The sequence below is a fragment of the Poecilia latipinna genome, unplaced genomic scaffold (genome assembly GCF_001443285.1).
Source record: "Poecilia latipinna isolate Pla-1442-1.1 unplaced genomic scaffold, P_latipinna-1.0 Scaffold59, whole genome shotgun sequence".
Lineage (NCBI taxonomy): Eukaryota > Metazoa > Chordata > Actinopteri > Cyprinodontiformes > Poeciliidae > Poecilia > Poecilia latipinna.
The window spans coordinates 519,708-538,118 of NW_015112675.1; the positions used below are offsets into that span (position 1 = coordinate 519,708).

At 37.3% G+C, this 18,411-nt stretch overlaps 1 protein-coding gene across 5 annotated transcripts; it reads left to right on the forward strand.

Annotated features, from left to right (window-relative positions):
- Positions 1-4,274: 4,274 nt before the first annotated feature.
- Positions 4,275-12,262, forward strand: LOC106962093 (glucagon family neuropeptides). 5 transcript variants are annotated; one of them, XM_015056275.1, is made up of 7 exons: positions 4,280-4,687; positions 4,871-4,975; positions 5,391-5,525; positions 6,077-6,181; positions 6,741-6,875; positions 7,389-7,509; positions 12,193-12,262. In XM_015056275.1, the coding sequence occupies exons 2-7, from the start codon at positions 4,878-4,880 to the stop codon at positions 12,199-12,201; spliced, it is 603 nt and encodes a 200-aa protein (XP_014911761.1). In that variant the 5' UTR covers positions 4,280-4,687; positions 4,871-4,877; the 3' UTR covers positions 12,202-12,262. The 5 variants fall into 5 exon arrangements, with proteins under 5 accessions (XP_014911771.1, XP_014911761.1, XP_014911753.1 ...); XM_015056267.1 differs by having other exon boundaries at positions 7,389-12,255; XM_015056285.1 differs by lacking the exon at positions 6,077-6,181 and having other exon boundaries at positions 4,275-4,687; positions 7,389-12,255.
- The last annotated feature ends 6,149 nt before the right edge of the window (positions 12,263-18,411 follow it).

Below are 18,411 nucleotides of genomic sequence, written 5' to 3' on the forward strand. Positions count from 1 at the left end.
CGTCAATGTGGCCCGTTGAGGGGGGCCAATATGCTGAAGTGGCCCTCGGTGAAATTGAGTTTGACACCCCTGCCCTAATGGGTATTAAGAAAGGACTTTTTCTGAGAACTGAACTGAACTTATTTGATAGGAACTGATAGAGATGCCAATTAACTAACATTAAATGTTGAGAACCTTGTCTGGGAAGGTTTACTGATAGGGTATTATATTGCACTAATTATTTTAACCTTCATTGTACTTCATAAAATCTATTCACTCTCTTGTCTGCTTACATTAAATGATGACTTTTATCAGAAATGTTTACCTACAGGACGATATATGAGGAGGTTTAGTGTGGTTGATGAGCTATTCCTGCCATTAATTTATCTATGATGGACCCAGTTTATTGACAAACCAAGTCAATTATCTTGCACCTGATGAATTCCTATGAGGTTGATCGTTTTTAATTTAGAGTTTATATGAAAACTCTACCATGATTAACTCGAAGGAGATATTAAAGCTGAAATTGCAAATAAAAACAGTGCTCTGCCATCTTTGCACATGGGATAAGAAAGTGTGGAACAGTTGTGTGACTAATGAAAAAATATTAAAACGTGTTTCCATTTTTAAACTATGTACTTTACAATGAAGATATCTGTCTCTTTGGAAATGTTGTGTCCTCTTTATTGAAAAGATTGCAGGAACAACTTTTTTTTATTTATTGTTCTGAACCATAGATCCGATAATAATGGCAAAGATGTTTGTATCAGTTTTGGCACATTAGATGAGTACTTCACCCCCGGTAAAAGACAAGGAGTTTAACCTCAATGTTCAGAAAACATCTAACACCAAAAATAATGAAAGTTACTTGGTCGGAATTCACCAGTCTTTATTTTTATTTGTCAAAAGTAAGATAATGCATTTGAACAAATGTGTTGTGGGGAAAAAAGCTGCAAAAATGTGTTTGAATTCATGTTTCTTTTTCTTCTTATTCCTACTGTGTCTTTGTCACAAAAGCACCATAATGCCATTTAATCTTTTTGTCAGATTCTGTCAGAAGAACAAAATAAACAGTAGACAACAAGCAATAAACGAACAGTTGACTCAACAGGGTAGAACTTTCTAACTTTTATTTCTTGACTCAGTTTCTAATTGGTTAAAAAAAAGAAAAAAAATTACATTAAAAAGTACACAGAATCTCCCAAACTAAACATTACTTTTTGTACTGTAACAGTGAGTCATGTTAATTTCCTGCAGATGAACACTGACCACAAATCTTCACATTAAATGTAATGATTTACAAGATAAGGGCTTCCTTTCTCGTCCCCGCAATGGAGTCAATTCCCCACAACATGACAGAGGGTCCAGAATGCCACTTTGCCCACACACCTTTCAAATTTGATTACCAAAAAAAAAAAAAAAAAGCTTGTTCTGTAAGCACTTGAGCTAAGAGACAGCAACATCAATAAAATTCTTCAAACACAACGTACCAGCGGCGGAGACAGCCGAGGCTATTAAAAGCAAACAGAGCTAAAATTAGAATGAGTCATATGTTCCTCTGCTGTCTTGTTTGAAGTGATAAAGCTCAGTTTTACTCCGTGTGGTGTAATATGATTACTGAGACCTCAGCCTCTGAGAAAACAGTATGAAGACACATCTGAACAAACAGTGCACATATTTATTTTTGCAATAGTTATCAAAAAAAAACAAAAACCTGGTGCCGTCATGCATTTTGATTAGTGAAGTGTATGGCAAATATGATACGCTGCGGTCAGCAGGTTTATTAGTATTTAACATACAGTAAGGGCTTTAAAGGTTGCTGTGACTCAAGCATTGGTTTATTAAAGCTAAACATTCATATCTGCTTTATGCATGCTGTAATTAGATCCACATATCCTGCCACAATCAGAAAAGCAGCTTATTAAGAGATGATTGAAGCTGAATGAGTAATCACCACTTTACAATGATTACTTAGATTCATTTCAACATAAGATAGTCATGAAAATGTTATGATTAGCTGCTTCAGTCATAATTACATGGTTAAGTGTCCAAGAGACAGTGGACCTATTTTTACACATCAGAGGATTAGGTACATATTTGCATCTAAATCAGTTAAATGATACTTTAGCTCACTCTGTGCAATTTTGATTTAAGATTGGTAGCTAGACATGCTGATTTTCTTGATCTGTCTTAGACTCGTGATGCATTTTCTTCCCATAACCACTGGGGTGCAGTGCTCACCCAGTACAAGAAACAGAGTTAATCTTTAAGGCGGTTTTTTTTTTATATGTTTTTCTTCACATATTCCCCTTCTTCTATCTCTCAAGAATTTAAATTAAAGCATTTCCTTTTTGCTAAGCAAACCATGACATGACGTCAAAGAGCGGAGAAGACCGAAGAGGTCTGAATCACCTACTAAAGATTCAACACATGGCCCTGATGATGCCTGCGCAGAGGAAAGGCACATCTGACTTCTAATGAACGCGGTAGAAAGGGAGATAAAAGGAAAGAAAAGAAAAAAGCCAACTCAACGTAAGTTTTAATCAGAGTTTTAGTCTTATGCAACTTCACACTTCTGCCCAGAACTTTGGGAAAATGCATTTTAGTCTAATTTTGCTCATGTGGCAGCTTCTCAAAGATGTGGAGTCCACTGGAGAAGCTTGGCATTATCCTGCCCCGACACGTTCTAACACCAGTTCTGATGAATGTGCCGGCCTCTTTTGTATATTGGACAAACCAAATGAACTACATGACCTAAATTGTCACCCACAGAAGAATTTTCAGTTTAATAGTGTTCAAGAACCACCCAGACTTAAGCCACCATGACTGGAAGCAGCTTGAATGCTGGTGTCACCATCCACAGTGACGCCAGACTGACAGGGAGCTGAACAAGGAGATTAAAACTCTTCCCCAACTGGATTTGTTGCACAAACAAATAAATCAAATCAAATTTTTATGTCCAGGTTTGGTAAAGATTGCTCTGTTGATGTTTCAATGCCTATAAAAAGCATCTAGTTGCACTGCAACTTGCTGAGATTTATGCATCTGAATATTACTGGAGGTTTATGTATGTTTTTGAGCCTGTGTGGAATAAGGAAAATACACAATAGATTGAAACTTGTGCAAGCAACCAGTTTTTATGATTTATTGCAGTTGCATGTTGAATAGTAAACCACGGGTCTTTGTATCTTCCACAATGGCTCATAAAGAGCCAACAAATGTTTTTAAATATAGCTATAACAACAAATACAAGTTTTAGAGGTTTTCATAGAATAATTACACTGAATTTCCATGACAGAATGACTAAAAGTACCAGTAATATTTGTAGACTTATTTTTCCCTTGTCATTAGTTTTGATAATGTGTGTTTTATTATTTCGTTTTACATAATATTTCACAAACCTCTACTGAAGGAAATGCACCAATTTTCTTTCTGCACAAGTTTTATAAATTAGAACTATCTTTCAGAGTGGGGAAATTCAGGTGTCATGGCAGCAAGTTGAGGTAAACAGGAACATGCAGGTAAAAACTACAAAAATAAGAATAAGATGTACAGTAAGAACAAATTTCCAACATATGGGGGAACAAATACAGTGCAGTTATTAAAAAATGACATACTCAAACCAAGAGTAATATGTAGATATGCAGATCACATGTTTTAATTCATTTTAAACCTAAAAATAGAAATTAAATTGAGTTTTTATATACATTTTTGCTCTTACTTCCGTTTTAACATTTTATTGATCTTAATGTTGTGTATTTTCTTTTATCTTTTCGATGCTTTTGTTTCTGTACAGCACTTTATCACAGCTGTTGTTTTTAAAGTGCTTTATTTAAAAAAAAAATAGTAACATTGACTAATTTTCTATGATATATATTTACCAAAAACTTTATATGCTTCAGTATTAAGTTGTGTGAACTGCTTAAGGGGCCGAATGGAAACTTAAAGGACACATAATTGAAAGTAGCCAGATAAAATAAATGACTTCCTCCCGTTTACGTCTTGTTCTTGCCTCTAACGCTCATTTCAGCACTTCCAGTAGCGAACAGCTCCTATCCTGGCCACAACAGCCTCCGAAGGCCCGTCACGTGACGCTATTTATGGCGTGACGTCAGCTGTTGACATTAATTCACGGTTTAATTAATGATGATGTTTGAATTGAAGAGCCACTCGCTCGTTTAGTTTTTTTTTTCTTTTTTTATGAGTCGGCTCGGGGTCTTTCATTGACGCGGAAGACGTCTGCGCTCATATGGGATAGAGAAAGGGAGGGGTGAGGGCGGAAAGGACTGATGACGCAACCACCCACCTCCACACCCCACCTCTAACTCTAACTCCCACCCCTTTCTGCCAACATGATAAGTGCAAAGAGACGAGCCTTTCGAATTCGTGGATAAAAAACCAAAAGAGAGGCAACTTCACAAGACTCAGGAAAGTTTTGACAGAGACAGCAGCTGCTGCTGTGGAGTTTGGGTTTTTTTTGTTTTCTTTTGTCCCCGCCATGAGCTAACAAAAAAAAAAAAAAAAAAAAAAAAAAGAAAGAAAGAAAGAAAAGAGCTAAGCAGAGGGCGCACGGTACGCTGCACAATCCCAACAAGGACGCTGAAGAAACACTTCCCAGAGAAAGAGAGTGAGAGAGACTGAGATAGAGGTCCAACCTCATTCTCCTAGCTGAGGTCCTCGGAAGATCGTGTCTATCGTCTCGAAACTGGTAAGAAGAGGCGCTTTTACGCAGCGTAAAAGTGATGCAATTTTGGATTAAAACATCTTCTGATTATGTTTTTTTTTTCTTCCCATGAAAATTAGAATGTAATTGAATACAATAATATGCTTAGGATCACTTTTATAGTCTCATAGTTATTTTTTAATTTTATTTTTATTCATTTTCCCTCAGCAGGACCATGTCTAGTAAAGCAACTTTAGCACTGCTCATCTATGGAATCATAATGCATCACAGCATCAACTGCTCGCCTGTAGGAATAAGCTTTCCAAGTATAAGGTATGTAGTCATTTTAGCACTTATTTATTGGTAGAACTGGTTGAAAATCCCTGTACTGTACAAGCACAGCAGCAAGTATGAGATCTTCAAGTTACATCTGTGAGTATTACAGCTTATTACAGGATAACATCAACTGACAGACAATCTATAGGGGCTGAGATACATCTACCAGGGAGAGGAGGTAATGCAGTTTAGGCTGCTGTGGCACAGCCTTAGGCTGACCTGGCAATTAATCGATCAATCTATCTGGATGTATAATTAATAGGAATTAAACTGGAGCAAAACAGATACAACAAAAAGCTATTAGACACTGTTTCCTCTCCTCATTTCTAGAGTAAAAATGTAACCCCTTCAAATTAAAGTTTGCTTTGGTTGTAAAATTCTTGTCTCCCTTTTTTTAAACATAACATTTTAGACTTGACAATGAGCTTTATGATGAGGGTGGCAACTCCTTGCCCTCCCTGGATTATGATGGAGATCAGTTGGAGGTGAGAAGCCCCTCTTCTGTCGCAGACGACGTCTTCACCATGTTCTACCCGTCAGAGAAAAGGTGATTTTGTTTTCAACAAGCAAAACTGGAGGATAAAACCTTGTCATTCGTTAGTGTATGAGACATCCCTGTTGAACATGCCGTTTCTGTATTCCTGTCTATGTATCTGTTCTGTGTAAAATCAATGTATCGTCAAAATGTTTCCGTATGTCTTGTATTTCATTTGCTCATAGTTTAATTCACTATTTGGAGATGCCTTTGACAAGTTCAGTCAGAAAAAAAAGCTTGTTGTAAAAATTATTCTAAACAGACGATAATTAAGACCAACAATTTTATAGATAATATACATCCCATATATATATAGATATCTCTATCTATCTATCTATCTATCTATATACCATCTTTCAATTAAACTACAGTAATAAACAATTAGCAAAATTCTCATGGTTTCTTTTCAGCAGTTTTTGCCAAATTTTTATCTGAAAATTTGAGCAAATTCCACCAAATAACATCGTAGGACGGATATTTGCTGCCCTGTAGAGTTTGAATATGTGCCGCTACGTTTAGTGTGTGTGGTGATTTTTACCGTGTGGCTGTCTATATCATCCCAGAATGGAAAGGCATGCAGACGGCATGTTTAATAAAGCCTACAGGAAAGCGCTGGGTCAGTTATCAGCAAGGAAATACCTTCATTCTCTGATGGCAAAACGTGTAGGGTAAGAATCTTCTTGTTCGTCTCTTCTTTTTATTTTTTTTCTTTAAATCTGCCGTTTCTCGTTCTCTGTGCGTCTTTGTTTCTGTGTGCTGGGTCCTTAAATGCTCATAACTCATGCTGTAATATGTCTGTGGTGTAATTGTTTTCCCTCAACGTGATGCCAAATATGTGCCCCCACCCCTTCCTACTAAATCAGCTCATCGTGAAATCACCAGGAAGAGGAGCAAACTGTTCTTTGATTCATTTCGGAAGTGTTAACTTTTCAAGCTGGCTGCCGTGGAAAAGGCAGTAGGGGAGAATTAAGTTAAACAGTTTTAGATTTATTTCCCTCTGAATAATTTATGGGACTAAATCCCGGTGGATTCTGATTGGAGAGAGGCGGGTGGACTCAGTTTGTGGAAAATGCACACTGAAATCCCCAACTTTGGTTACGATTCTTCATTCAAGGTCTTCTCCTGACAATCTCAAATCAGCCGTGTTATTTAGGGTTACTGAAATGTACTGTACATGTGCCCTGCGCAGACCCTCTGTAACATGGCTCCCTGTTTCGTCTCCCACAGTGGGGGCAAAACGCTGGACGACAGCTCGGAGCCCCTCTCCAAGCGACACTCAGACGGGATCTTCACAGACAGCTACAGCCGCTACAGGAAGCAAATGGCTGTCAAGAAATACCTGGCGGCGGTCCTGGGGAAAAGGTACAGACAGAGAATTAGAAACAAAGGACGGCGGATGGCGTATTTGTAGCATCGCCCACTAAGCCTCCTGAGTATAGAGAACCCCACTGTCCCCCCTCCCTCCCACAAAAAAACAAAACAAAAAAAAAAATCAATGTGTTCAGTCCCAGATGAAGTCATTTTGGAGATTTTACCAATCAGTGGATCGCTTTTTTGTGTTCCTAAGACATGTATTTATGTATGAAGTAAGCCATTAAATGAATATTTTGATAATATTGTTTTCTTTTTGTACTTGAAGCACTTAAGGATGCACTTATTTCCAATGTGGACCAATTTTTGTTCATTTAGAGAGAAAATATGTCTCTTGGCTAACATGAAAATTTGTTTTAGTAGTTCTGTCTTTTAAACTTTTAGCAAAGACATAGAAACAAGAGGGAAAAATAAACAGCTTAAAAGATAATCAATGCATTAAATGCTGCTTTCTTCCTCCCTGAAACATGACATTAAGAGTTTAGTTGTCTTTATCCACAACAGCCTTGAAGACATAGGTATTCAACATATCCTACAAGCGATAGACTTTGACGCCCTCCCGGACGGGGATGAGCTTGACGCTTTTTTGGGAGACTGGCTGAAACAGTTTTCTCCCGAATTTGCGGTGAGTTTCCGGCTCTTTCCCGAAACTGGAACTTTTCAAGTCCCTCCTTCTTTTTTTTTCTTCTTTGTTCTATTCCTTTTTTTTCTCACTTTGTGAGGTTGTTTTAGAGTCTCGAATCAAACTCTCCTTTCACCTCATCTGTGCTTTTGGCTCACGGACAACAGGAACGCAGGTTACTAATGAAGACTGAGAAAAGGAAATTGGCCAATCTGACGTAACCTTTGAGGTTAAAGTGGCAGGTCAGACTTTTTAAAGAGCGGTTATGTAAAGATGCTATCTACTTTACCAGTAGTGGAAAGATGCTGCACATTAGTGAGTTTGTAGGAAAGTGAATATACCCTCTGAGTAGTCGAGGGGCCTGGCCACATTAAAACAGATATTTTTGCAAAAGAGAAACTGATGCATTTGCACATCACGTCCACGAGCATAGGAAGTTTTGCCAAAGGAAAATAAAAAGTTAACTTTCAGAAATATTTTCTAAAATTAATACTTGAGATGTTTATGTGTGTGCGAGATATCTGAGTGCAGCAGACATGATAATGTAGTTGCCCACGCTGAGCCTGGCCACCTTTGCTTCTGTACTAGATACTACAACACAAATGAGACATGTTTGAATGTCCTTTCACATCTGCTTCACATTCTCCTGACTTTGTTGTTAATAATTGATAATTGAGGGGGAATTCTTGTTAATGAAAACGTTGGCTGCGGCTGTTTTAGGATAAATCTGTTGCCCAACACAGCTTTAGCCATGCTTAGGATATTTTCCTTCAACAATATGACGTATTGTTGACCTTGTCGCCACCTGTTGGCACAGCATAGGTTTTGCAAGGTTGCTAATTGTGGAATCCCAGAGACAGTGCAGATGTGAATGTGATCAAAAACACATGGGGAAAGTACCTGTAGTTGTATAGCTTAATTGAAGTTTACAGAGACCCAAGTAAAGAAAATAGCCCAAGCTGAAGGCCCTATACATTTTTTTTTGTTGAGCTTTTTTATACTTTGAAGACATGCTGGGCTAATGCAAGCGTGGCTTCTCTATATTTCACATAAGACCACTTAGAATTGTATTAGTTGGGGTTTCAAGTGAGTTTGTGTGAATACAACTTTGAGTAAGAGCAGTTCTCCCACATTATGAACCAAATACTTTATTGTGAACATTGTAAATATTTATGAGCAGTCATTTAGCACAGCTGCGGCTGAGTTTTCTCTAAAACAGAAAATGTGGACTGACTTGCTGTTCAGGCCTGGTCTAGTTTCAAATCTTTGAGAATGTTGATATGGTGCATACTAGGTTTTAGTACATTTACTCTTACACTTCCAACAATCTGCTAATTTGAAAATACAGAATCGCCAATTTCAATAGGATTAGATTCACTTGCCAACTAAGATTTTATCTAGTTAAAGTATTTTATCCAACTGACTATCACACAGCCAGTGAAAAATGGTCCCTTGTCCCTAAAAACGTGTCCTTCAGACACCAAAAGAACATTATGTTGTGTTCTCGTACTACATGGAAATTGTATTATTCGTAATTTCTGGTTGTAAATACAACACCACCCCCTAAAATCAGAATTCTTTAGTGTCCAAAGTGGCCTCTGTTCATATAGAACATAGTAAAAGTTACAGGTAAAAACTACTTATCAGCACTCATGAGGTTTTGCATGTTATTATTCCAGTGACACACATAGTGCTCATGAGAGCAGGCTCTTTTACTGTTCAAACATATGAAATACAGAGAAATCTCTTGCCCAATAAAGCAAGTTTGACTAGATGAGGACATTTTAAAGTGACCTGGAGGAAAGAAGCTAAAATAGGAGAAACATAGGCTTCCCTACATACTTTATAGTTTGATTCATTGCAATATGATACATTAAAATGATGCAAATAAATGCATTTTAAGATTCACATGTCACTAGGAAGCCTTTAATTATAATTCTTATGTGCCTTAGTGAAAGTGAATATTATAAACCTTCAGTATTACCCCATCACTCTCCTACATACCTGCCTTGAGGTCAATTGCCATAGGAAGATACAGCAACATCGCCTTCTTATGAATTTGACTTGTATACATATTTAGATCACTGGCTAAACGAGCTGCAATGACTGGCTAAAAATTCAACTGCCCTGCAGATCTCATGCATCATATGTACCATAAATCCGTTTTACTGCTACTCAGATATCACTAAAAAGACCCAACGTTAACAACACTTAATCTCCTAACATCATGCAAACGCTCTGTCTGCACTGAATGCTCATCACAGCAAAAGTACTTTCCCCTCAAACCTATTCCACATCCCTGATCCCAATGCACATGCACCGTTCATATTGAGACAATCAAAACTGACACGTAAAACCAATTGGAAGAAATACATTTTGCACAACAAATACGTAAATGAGAAAGTGCAAACAAATAATCAAATTAAAATGACGCAAAAACTGATCCCACTGTTAAAATGATAGTAAAGTATCTCGGCTTTGGTGAGAATAAAAAAAATATATATCACAATAACTTTATGCATGGCAGCACAATAAGAACCTTGCAGATCTCAGTTTACAAAGGTGACTAAGTTAAGATTTTTTTATTGTTATTTACTTTTGAAAATTACGCCTTTAGTTTTCATCTAAAATAATTTATTTAATCAAGCATTATTATTGTGTTGTTTCCGAGAATTGGTACACATTAATTAATCCACTTTATATTAAACATAAACGGTTATTATCAGTAAATATAGTGTTGAATCACCAGGTGTGAACATTTTGAGAGTGTTTTAATTAGGCAAAAATAACTAAATCCCTGCCCCTTTGACAGTTTATATTAATTTTCTACTGCTCTTTGGATTTGTTCAGTTTTCTACAAATTCATTAAGATATGATACCTTTCTGCCTCAGACAAATAAACATATGACTATTTATAAGTTTATAGTACCTTGCTGAAATTAGTCCCGTTAGATCCAGATGATTTCCAAAAGTAGAAAATATCAGATTTGAGAGGAGGAACAGAGAATTATTTTATTTTATTTTTTTACTTTTTCCTCATTTTTTCCTCCCACTTCAGCAATGTTTACAAAGAGATCCTCCACTTTTGACTCATGTAAAGGGCCAATGCTGTGTACCTACCAACTTCAATCCAATGTGTTTGGAGATTTTCTCTTGTCTCTTTGTCCATATAATAAGTATCAATGACATTTCAAGCATAAAAAGCAAACAACAAGCAGAAAAATCCCAAAAAAGAAACGATACTTGTTACATGGTTTTCTCCATCAGTTTGTTCTGTGTAAGGGACATACAAAGTGGTTTGAACTCTGGATCTATTGTGCTTCCCTATTTTCTGTCATGTGAACCGCTGTACAAACTCCAAGCAGACTGCATGATTAAAGTAATTGCACCAGCTCATTGCATCTGTGCAGACAACTAGATGGTTTTGCTTGCTTTCTGACTTCTGCGTACATACATATCTACCATTGCTGGATGTTTTGTGCTCCGTTCTTCTCACTTACTCTTCTACACAAGTAGTTTGTTGGACCTTGTTTTGAATGTACTTTATTGTTGCTCAATCTGATGCAATCTACTAAAGCCTATTTTTATTTTTTTAAAGATAATTCCAAATAAGCATCTTATGATTTCTGCCTGCAAAGAGAGGCACAAAAGCTGCCTTAAGTGATGACATATTAAGGACAGAAAGCACATAAACTGAGGGGAAGCAGGCAATAAATCTGCTGATTTTCAGGCAAAAGTAACCAAACCATTAATTTGAAATATACCCAAAAGTACATTTATTTCAGGAATTCAATACAAAATGTCAGTTTCAAGTATCAGATATTGCACATTCATTACACATGGAGTGACATATTTCTTTTCAGTTTGATGGAAATCTAATGGGAGAAAAAAAAAGCATTTAGACTAAACTCATTTAAAAAAAAGATAGTTGTCCAGCAGATAATCATTAGGGCAAGCCACAAAAACATATTTCTAAAGAAGCCTGCTATTTAAAAAAGTTCTGCAGGCAAATCTAAAACAAAGAAAGTTGAGTGGAAGATAAAAGTACATTAGAAAGAGGTGCACAGAGATTATGCTGCACAGAATGGCTGTGTATAATAATGGATTCATCTCATCTGTATCGTAGGTTCTGGTGTCCTTATTCCTCCTATTGACAGAGCTAGATTCAGAATTAGATTGCTGCAGTTTTAAAGTGTGTCACAATCATCCCTCTACTACTTGTGCATTTTTTTCTAGCACACTTTTTTCTTCCACTCAACTTTCCTTTAATGTGAGAACAAGCAGCTTCACCAGTGGTTTGTCCTCCTCTTAGGTGTCAATGATTGCTTGTTGAACAACTGCCAGATCACTGCTTTTCACTTTGATTGTGTCTTCTATAACCTTGCATTTCTCTGTTAAAAGTTGAATTTAATGTTGACATTTTTTGGAAATACTGAGTTTTGGGATTTTATATCATGCATGCTTAAATCAAAAATATACAGAAACCTTTCAAGATATATCACTCGGTGTGTAATGAACCTGTAGAACATATGACAAATTTTTTAAATTGAATTACTGAAAGAAATCATCTTATTGACGACGTTTTAATTCATAAATTTTATGAGGAATAAAAAGAGAACAGGATTAAAGTTGTTCCATCGTTCTGTTACTGTATCAATTTTTCTTTACTTCTGCGTTTTCCTCCAGGCTTTGTGACGCAGGGGAGCAGTTTGCAGCTGTGGTGCCTTGCATCGACTGTAACAAAAAAAATGAAAAAAGAAAAAAAAACAATAAAAAAAAAATGCCATGAATCACGGATGGCTATTTAGTGGCCCTACAATGCTGCACATCTGTGGCGCACGCTTCATCACTAATTTTTTTTTGTCATTTTCGTCTCTGTGTTTGATAGGATCTTTAGCTGCTTAGACATCGAAAAATCCTCCTTGCACTGCTTTTATGTTTTGCACTTTGTTTTAGAGCTCTATGTTTTTGTGAAAACAGCGGGGGAGGGGGAAGGTGGCAGCTCCCCCAAGAAATATGACATGTATAATACTGAAAGCGCCAATAGCCTTACGAAAATGAATTAATCTTCAGAGATACATACATATATATATATATATATTTACTGTGTGGAAAGTGAATATTAGATTACTATAAAGTTTGAGTCAATAAATGTCTAAAAAAAAGAAAAAAAGGTGTTGTACGATTTGTATGAATAAATTTTTGTAAACAACAAATATTTTGTCCAATCTTTGAAGCTAATAATATATTGAGATGTGAATTTATCTAAAGATATACAGTTTTTCAGGTGAAATATACCCTCTATTCTCTATGGGGTCTTACAGAATAAAAGAAAAGAAGATCAAAGATGAGCTGTGAATTGTTGAACTTTACTCAGAGTAAAAGAGCAAACAAACATTCAAGTTAAACTCGTCATTATGCATTTGGATATGATCAGATATGATCAGCAAGCCGAATTAACAAATTTCAAAAGGGGAAAGAGAGGACTTAGAGACTCTCCTCCCCGTTTTTCTCGGTGACTCAGTGGTTTTTGGCGGAGGAGCGTTGACACCAGTTGGCCGGGTGTCTGCCTCCATTTGGGACAGCATGAGTAAAAGGGAGACGTGGGAGGGATCACCCAGCCCGCGCCACACGCTGTCTCGGTGCACTTTACACCTCCCCTCCTGCAGCAGGCGCCGCCAAGGGCCTGCGGGGCCTGGAGGAACAGTTGGCCGCGCTCGGCTCCATGGAAGAGAGCAACAATATGAAGCAGAGGAGGCTGCATACACAGACATCAGGGGATACATGTGTAAGAACACAATTTCACAATTTATGAGCGGTAAGAACTTGCAGGACTTGCTTTTTTTTTTTTGTCACATCCAATAAGCTGGATAAGCAAGCAAATTTTAAAATTTACAAAGATTACCTATCTTTGCCTCCCTTAATTTTAATTTTAATTACGTTTTCAGTCAAGTCTTATCGAGCCACACACAAGCCTGATTGTTGCTTGATCTGTAAAATTCAGAAATTACTTAAATAGAACCAGTCTGACACACAAGAAGGAGGCAAAAACATCTGAATAAGCAAAACCATAAGTCTCAATGTAAGAAAAACCAATTCAGAACAGATGAGAAACTATGTTGATGACATTATCAGTCTAGATAGGGTTACGAAGTCATTTCCAAGGCTTTGTGACTTGTGGTTAATGTGTATGTAATTTTCCTTTCGGATCAATAAAGTATTTTTGATGTTTGAATTCATTCAAAATGAGAGCCATTAAACAGAAATGAGAATAAAAACATGAAACATTGGTTAATCTTTCACAATTGGCCTGCCTAAGAATCCATGAACGACTCATCCAGAAGTTCACTAAACTAGCATCACATATCAGAAAACGAACACCATAACCATTGTTAAACACAGTGGTGATGGAGTGATGGTTGGGGATTGTGTTGCTGGTTCAGGACCTAAGAAACTTGTCATCAGTGACGGAACCATGAACTCTTCTCATGGACAAAACCTGAAGACAAACCTGAAGAAGAAATCCCAGAGATCAGTTTGTGACCTTGAGCAAACTTACATGAGCCTGCTCATTTGCTGACATCATCTTAGCCCCGCCCACTGCACTTCCTGCATTCATTCATATGGTCATATCTCCCACATTACATAGTTAAGAGCAACACAAAACTTTTTACATGTCATCTCACAGAACAGTCACATTGAAGCGAGGCTATCTTAAGTGTGAATGTAGACTGTAGGATTAATCATTATAAAACCATGAAAAGAGGATATAAACAATTATTCCTTTGCTTTATTTTGCAAAAAAAATATTTAGGGTGATAGAAATGGTGACACTTATCCATGCTAGACTGCATATTTGTGGTTTAACTGTGTTATAATCCACATTTTTTACTCTAACTACTGGAGCTCTGAAAATCCAGAAAAAAATGAGTAAATTATAACAATTCAGAGACATTGGACCGTCAACTGTGTTCTTCCAAAGAGCAGAACACAGAAAAAAACAGAAAAACAAACTGAAAATGTGCTATAACCATTAAGCCATGTTCTATTGAAGAGCTTATTTGATTCTACAGATTTGGCCAAATTTGATTAGTGAATCATCAAATGTTAAACATCCCTTTTAAATTTGGTTTTGGATAGCTTTTGTCCCTTGAAGAAGACGCTTGAAGAAATACCAGACTGCTAATTGCATTGTTACCAGATTGCCAAGAACCCTGTAAAAAAAAAACAAAAAAAAACTGAAGTTTATATCCTGTTGTAATGCAAACTCTGTGGGTGCAGAGGCTGGCATTTAAAACTCCTCCGCCCACCCTGGTGTCCTCCTGCCTGTTCTTTCATCACCTTTTTACGTGCATGTCGGTATCAAGGAAAGACTTTAAAAAAAAAGAAAAAAACTTTTAGGTTGACATTAAAAGCTTCCTCCTGCTACAGCTAAGTTATATCTGCAGAAGGTTCGTGGGACGGTGGTCTACGCAGCCAAAGAGGCCTGCCACGGCCCTGTGAGCTCAGCGCATGATGACCCCCCACTCAGACACCAGGGCACGGCTTTGATTTTTCTTTTCCTTTTTTTGTGGCTGCGTCCTCAGTTCTCAGTGGAGCTCGCAGAGAGGATGATCAATGGGAGTGATCTGATTCCTCCGGCCCGTGCCAGACCCTTTCTTAACCTTGCTAACCCAATCAGCTGCCGTTGCCAAGCAACCAGTCCCGGGAGAATGCGTTGGGAGTGGGTGGTGTGCTGGTGGCCTTCGCGAGAAAACGAAACATCACAAAGGATGCATTTCTCTCAGACGGACTCAGCCGAAGCTCTGGTGTCTTCTGCAGGGGCTGAACGCTGCAAACAGGGAGAGTCACTCAGTCTCCCTCTTCATCTCCCTCTCTCTGTCTGTGGCGGAGAGGAGGAAGACGTTGAGTAATGCAGTGATTCATTACAGTGTACAGACAGGCACACAGAGTGTAACTAATGCTTTTGCAAGCGAATCACACAGAAACAAAATGAACCAGACTTAAAGCATACCAAAAAAAAATAACAACAAAAAAACAAAATGCAGAAATTGTTACGAATATGGGAAGTAGTAAGAAGTTACCTGAGGAAGCACCTGCAAACATGAGCACGAGTTAAACTGAATTAATCCAGTTAAAAACTTAAAAAGAAAGCACATGCATAGCAAGTAGATAAATTACTAAAGAAGGCAGTGTTGGTTGTTAATTTTCCAGCAAACATTTTGCGTTCATTTTATTTTGTCATGCCTGATTTAGTATACAAATGTAGCCTGATGTTGGCAGCCATATTGCTAATTAGTTACAATCTGAGCGACCTGCAGTCTACACCTGCAACACCTTGAAATGTTTTCTACTCTACTTTATCAAATTTATGTGGATTGAAAAAGATGTCACTCTATTAAAAGCCTTTAAAAGTTGATTTAGACCATACACTGTCTGACTGAAGAGTTCATGCTGAAATGCAGAATTGGATGAAACGAAGCCACGGACGGAGTGTGGGGACAAAAATCGGGCAGTTATTTAAAAAATAAATAAATAAATAAATTGTTTTGCTTGGTAATTTAACTTCGTAAATCTCTCACAGACTTTGATCAGATTTCTTTGGTTAAAATAGCTGCAAACTCATGATTTTACTCCTTCACTTTAAAAAAAAAAGAGAGAGAGAGAAAGCAGCTGCCCGACTGGCTCCACTGTTGAAACACCAATGAAAGAAAAAACATGGAAAGACACCTGAACTGTGTGACCTACATCAAACATTTAAAAAGAAAAATCTGCCACAGGAATTGGTCACAGATGGAGACAAAACCCCTACACAAGGAATAGTGTGTTCTGATCCTGTTAATGTTTCTTTTTTACCAATCTTCGACATTTCTTTACCTGAGTGACAACAGCAGATCTGTTGTAACGCTGTGAAGTAAAAAACAGAAATACTTTGAAAAACATTTTTTCATGCCAGACATGAGTCTTTCACTGCCCACCTCAACATGACACTTCTTTTCAAGGCCAGAAAAACAACATATTTTTCCCTTTGCTAATGACGATTTTCAGCAATAAAAGAGTAACCTTGATGAAGTCAATACATTCAGGGTATTTCATCTGACGCCAGTCTAGTGTGATTATAAAATACCGTATTTTTGCGTGTGCAGCAGACATAACAAAGCCTGCTGGATGAGCTGTGCATTATTACAGGCAGCTCTCACTCTATACAAGCCTTTACATGCTTCCCACAAACTTGTTTCTCTCAAAATGACAGAAGAAAAATTGGATTTTTAAAAATAAATGATGGAATATTTCTTGGAATAAAAGATTGAAACTTCACCATTTGCTGAAAAAGCTTTTTTTTCTCTCTCGCTCTCACTTCGAGAAGTAATCTTTTTTTTTCTTTTTTAGATGTCCTGGCTTGAACTTAAAAAAAAGGATAAGATAAAACCTTTTTTTTTATTTTAGTTGAAAATGACGCATTCGCCACAGAATAAACTTTTAAGCCAGTTTCAACTAAACAAACAAACTTTGAAATTGTTTCATTACTAAACATGACTGAAGTTGAAGCATAGCTGTTCTCAAAGACTGGAGTTTGACACTCATTGTAGCATTACTGAGGTTGCAAAAGTACCAAATAGTTTCCGCAAATATTTTTTTGAACAGATGTATTTCCTTACAGATGTAGCTCACCCTACAAAGGGCGAGACATTAAAACCTCTCAAGAATCTTGCCATTTACTCACGTAAACAAGAATATTTGGCATAACGTCATAGATAGTTCAGGATAATCTAAGCTAGTATATGAGGAAAAGGAAACCTGCAATGTTTGGTCAATCGGGGCATTATATGTAGAAGAAGAGGCTGAAAAATGAAGCTAACATAAAAGACAAACACAATATCCTGTTTTTATTATCATCCTACTTTCATCAAAGGCCTTGCAAAAATGTGGTCAATTGTTTTGTTTTTTTCAAAAACAAAAAAAGAGTTACAGTAGTGAAGTCTGGGTTGCTCTGTTTGTAAATATTACTCAGATGATGGAGTTTTGTATGGGAGGTTTAAGATACATCTTGGTAAAAAAAATAAAAATAAATAAACAAAACAAAACAAACAAACAAAAACTCCAGCAATCTTCATACCAGTGGTGTTATGGGCTAAAAAGCGTCTTCATATAATGTTCTAGTTAAGACTGCAGATTTTGTCTTTGTTTGAATAAAAAATTGAAAAATAAAAGGATTTTATGTTTTCTAAACACGCTGTACCATAGAACACACTGATGTCTGAACCAGGAGGTTACAATAGAACCCAGAAAAACATCTAATCCACCACAGGCCTCGTACTCAAAACATGTGAAGACCTCTCAATACTCTCAGCTGCAGCCTGTTCACAATCAGCCGCCTGTTTCTCATCCATTAATCAGGTTCCCAGTATATAATCTCCTCCCTTTGATTCTCTCCCTGCTGGATTATAGTGCTTGTTCATGTTTCACGTTGTTGTACTTGTTCCCGGTTCCTTTCCTCGCCTTTATCAAAGTTCTGCATTTATTTTCATTGAAAATAAGTTCGCCTCAAACAGGAGCTAAATCTGGGTCCAATTACAACCGACGCCAATCCCTAGCATGCAGTAAGACTCATTACCTCTTCAGCACAAATGCGTGATGACAGTTTTTGTCGATCTAGCCTTCCTCCCGTCATTAACGAAGAGTAAAAAGTTCATTGCACGCCATGTTACACAGTTGATTCTGTTTATCTTATCTTTTTGCAGCAGACGGCACGCGTCTTTTATTGATCGCTCCGAGAACCCCGTCGAGCAAAGTTCCACCCCAAAATCATAAATACCCAACATTTCGCAGCCGTATTCCTTTTGAACCTTCATCTGCAGTGCACACCGGTTGCCATTTATTGAGTTTTTCCTCCAGCTTTTTTTT

Coding starts and splice junctions, on each gene's coding strand:
- LOC106962093 (XM_015056267.1), top strand. CDS start 4,878: ATGTCTAGTAAAGCAACTTTAGCACTGCTCATCTATGGAATCATAATG. Junction 5,526..6,076: donor TTCTACCCGTCAGAGAAAAG/GTGATTTTGTTT, acceptor ATATCATCCCAG/AATGGAAAGGCATGCAGACG. Junction 6,182..6,740: donor CTGATGGCAAAACGTGTAGG/GTAAGAATCTTC, acceptor CGTCTCCCACAG/TGGGGGCAAAACGCTGGACG.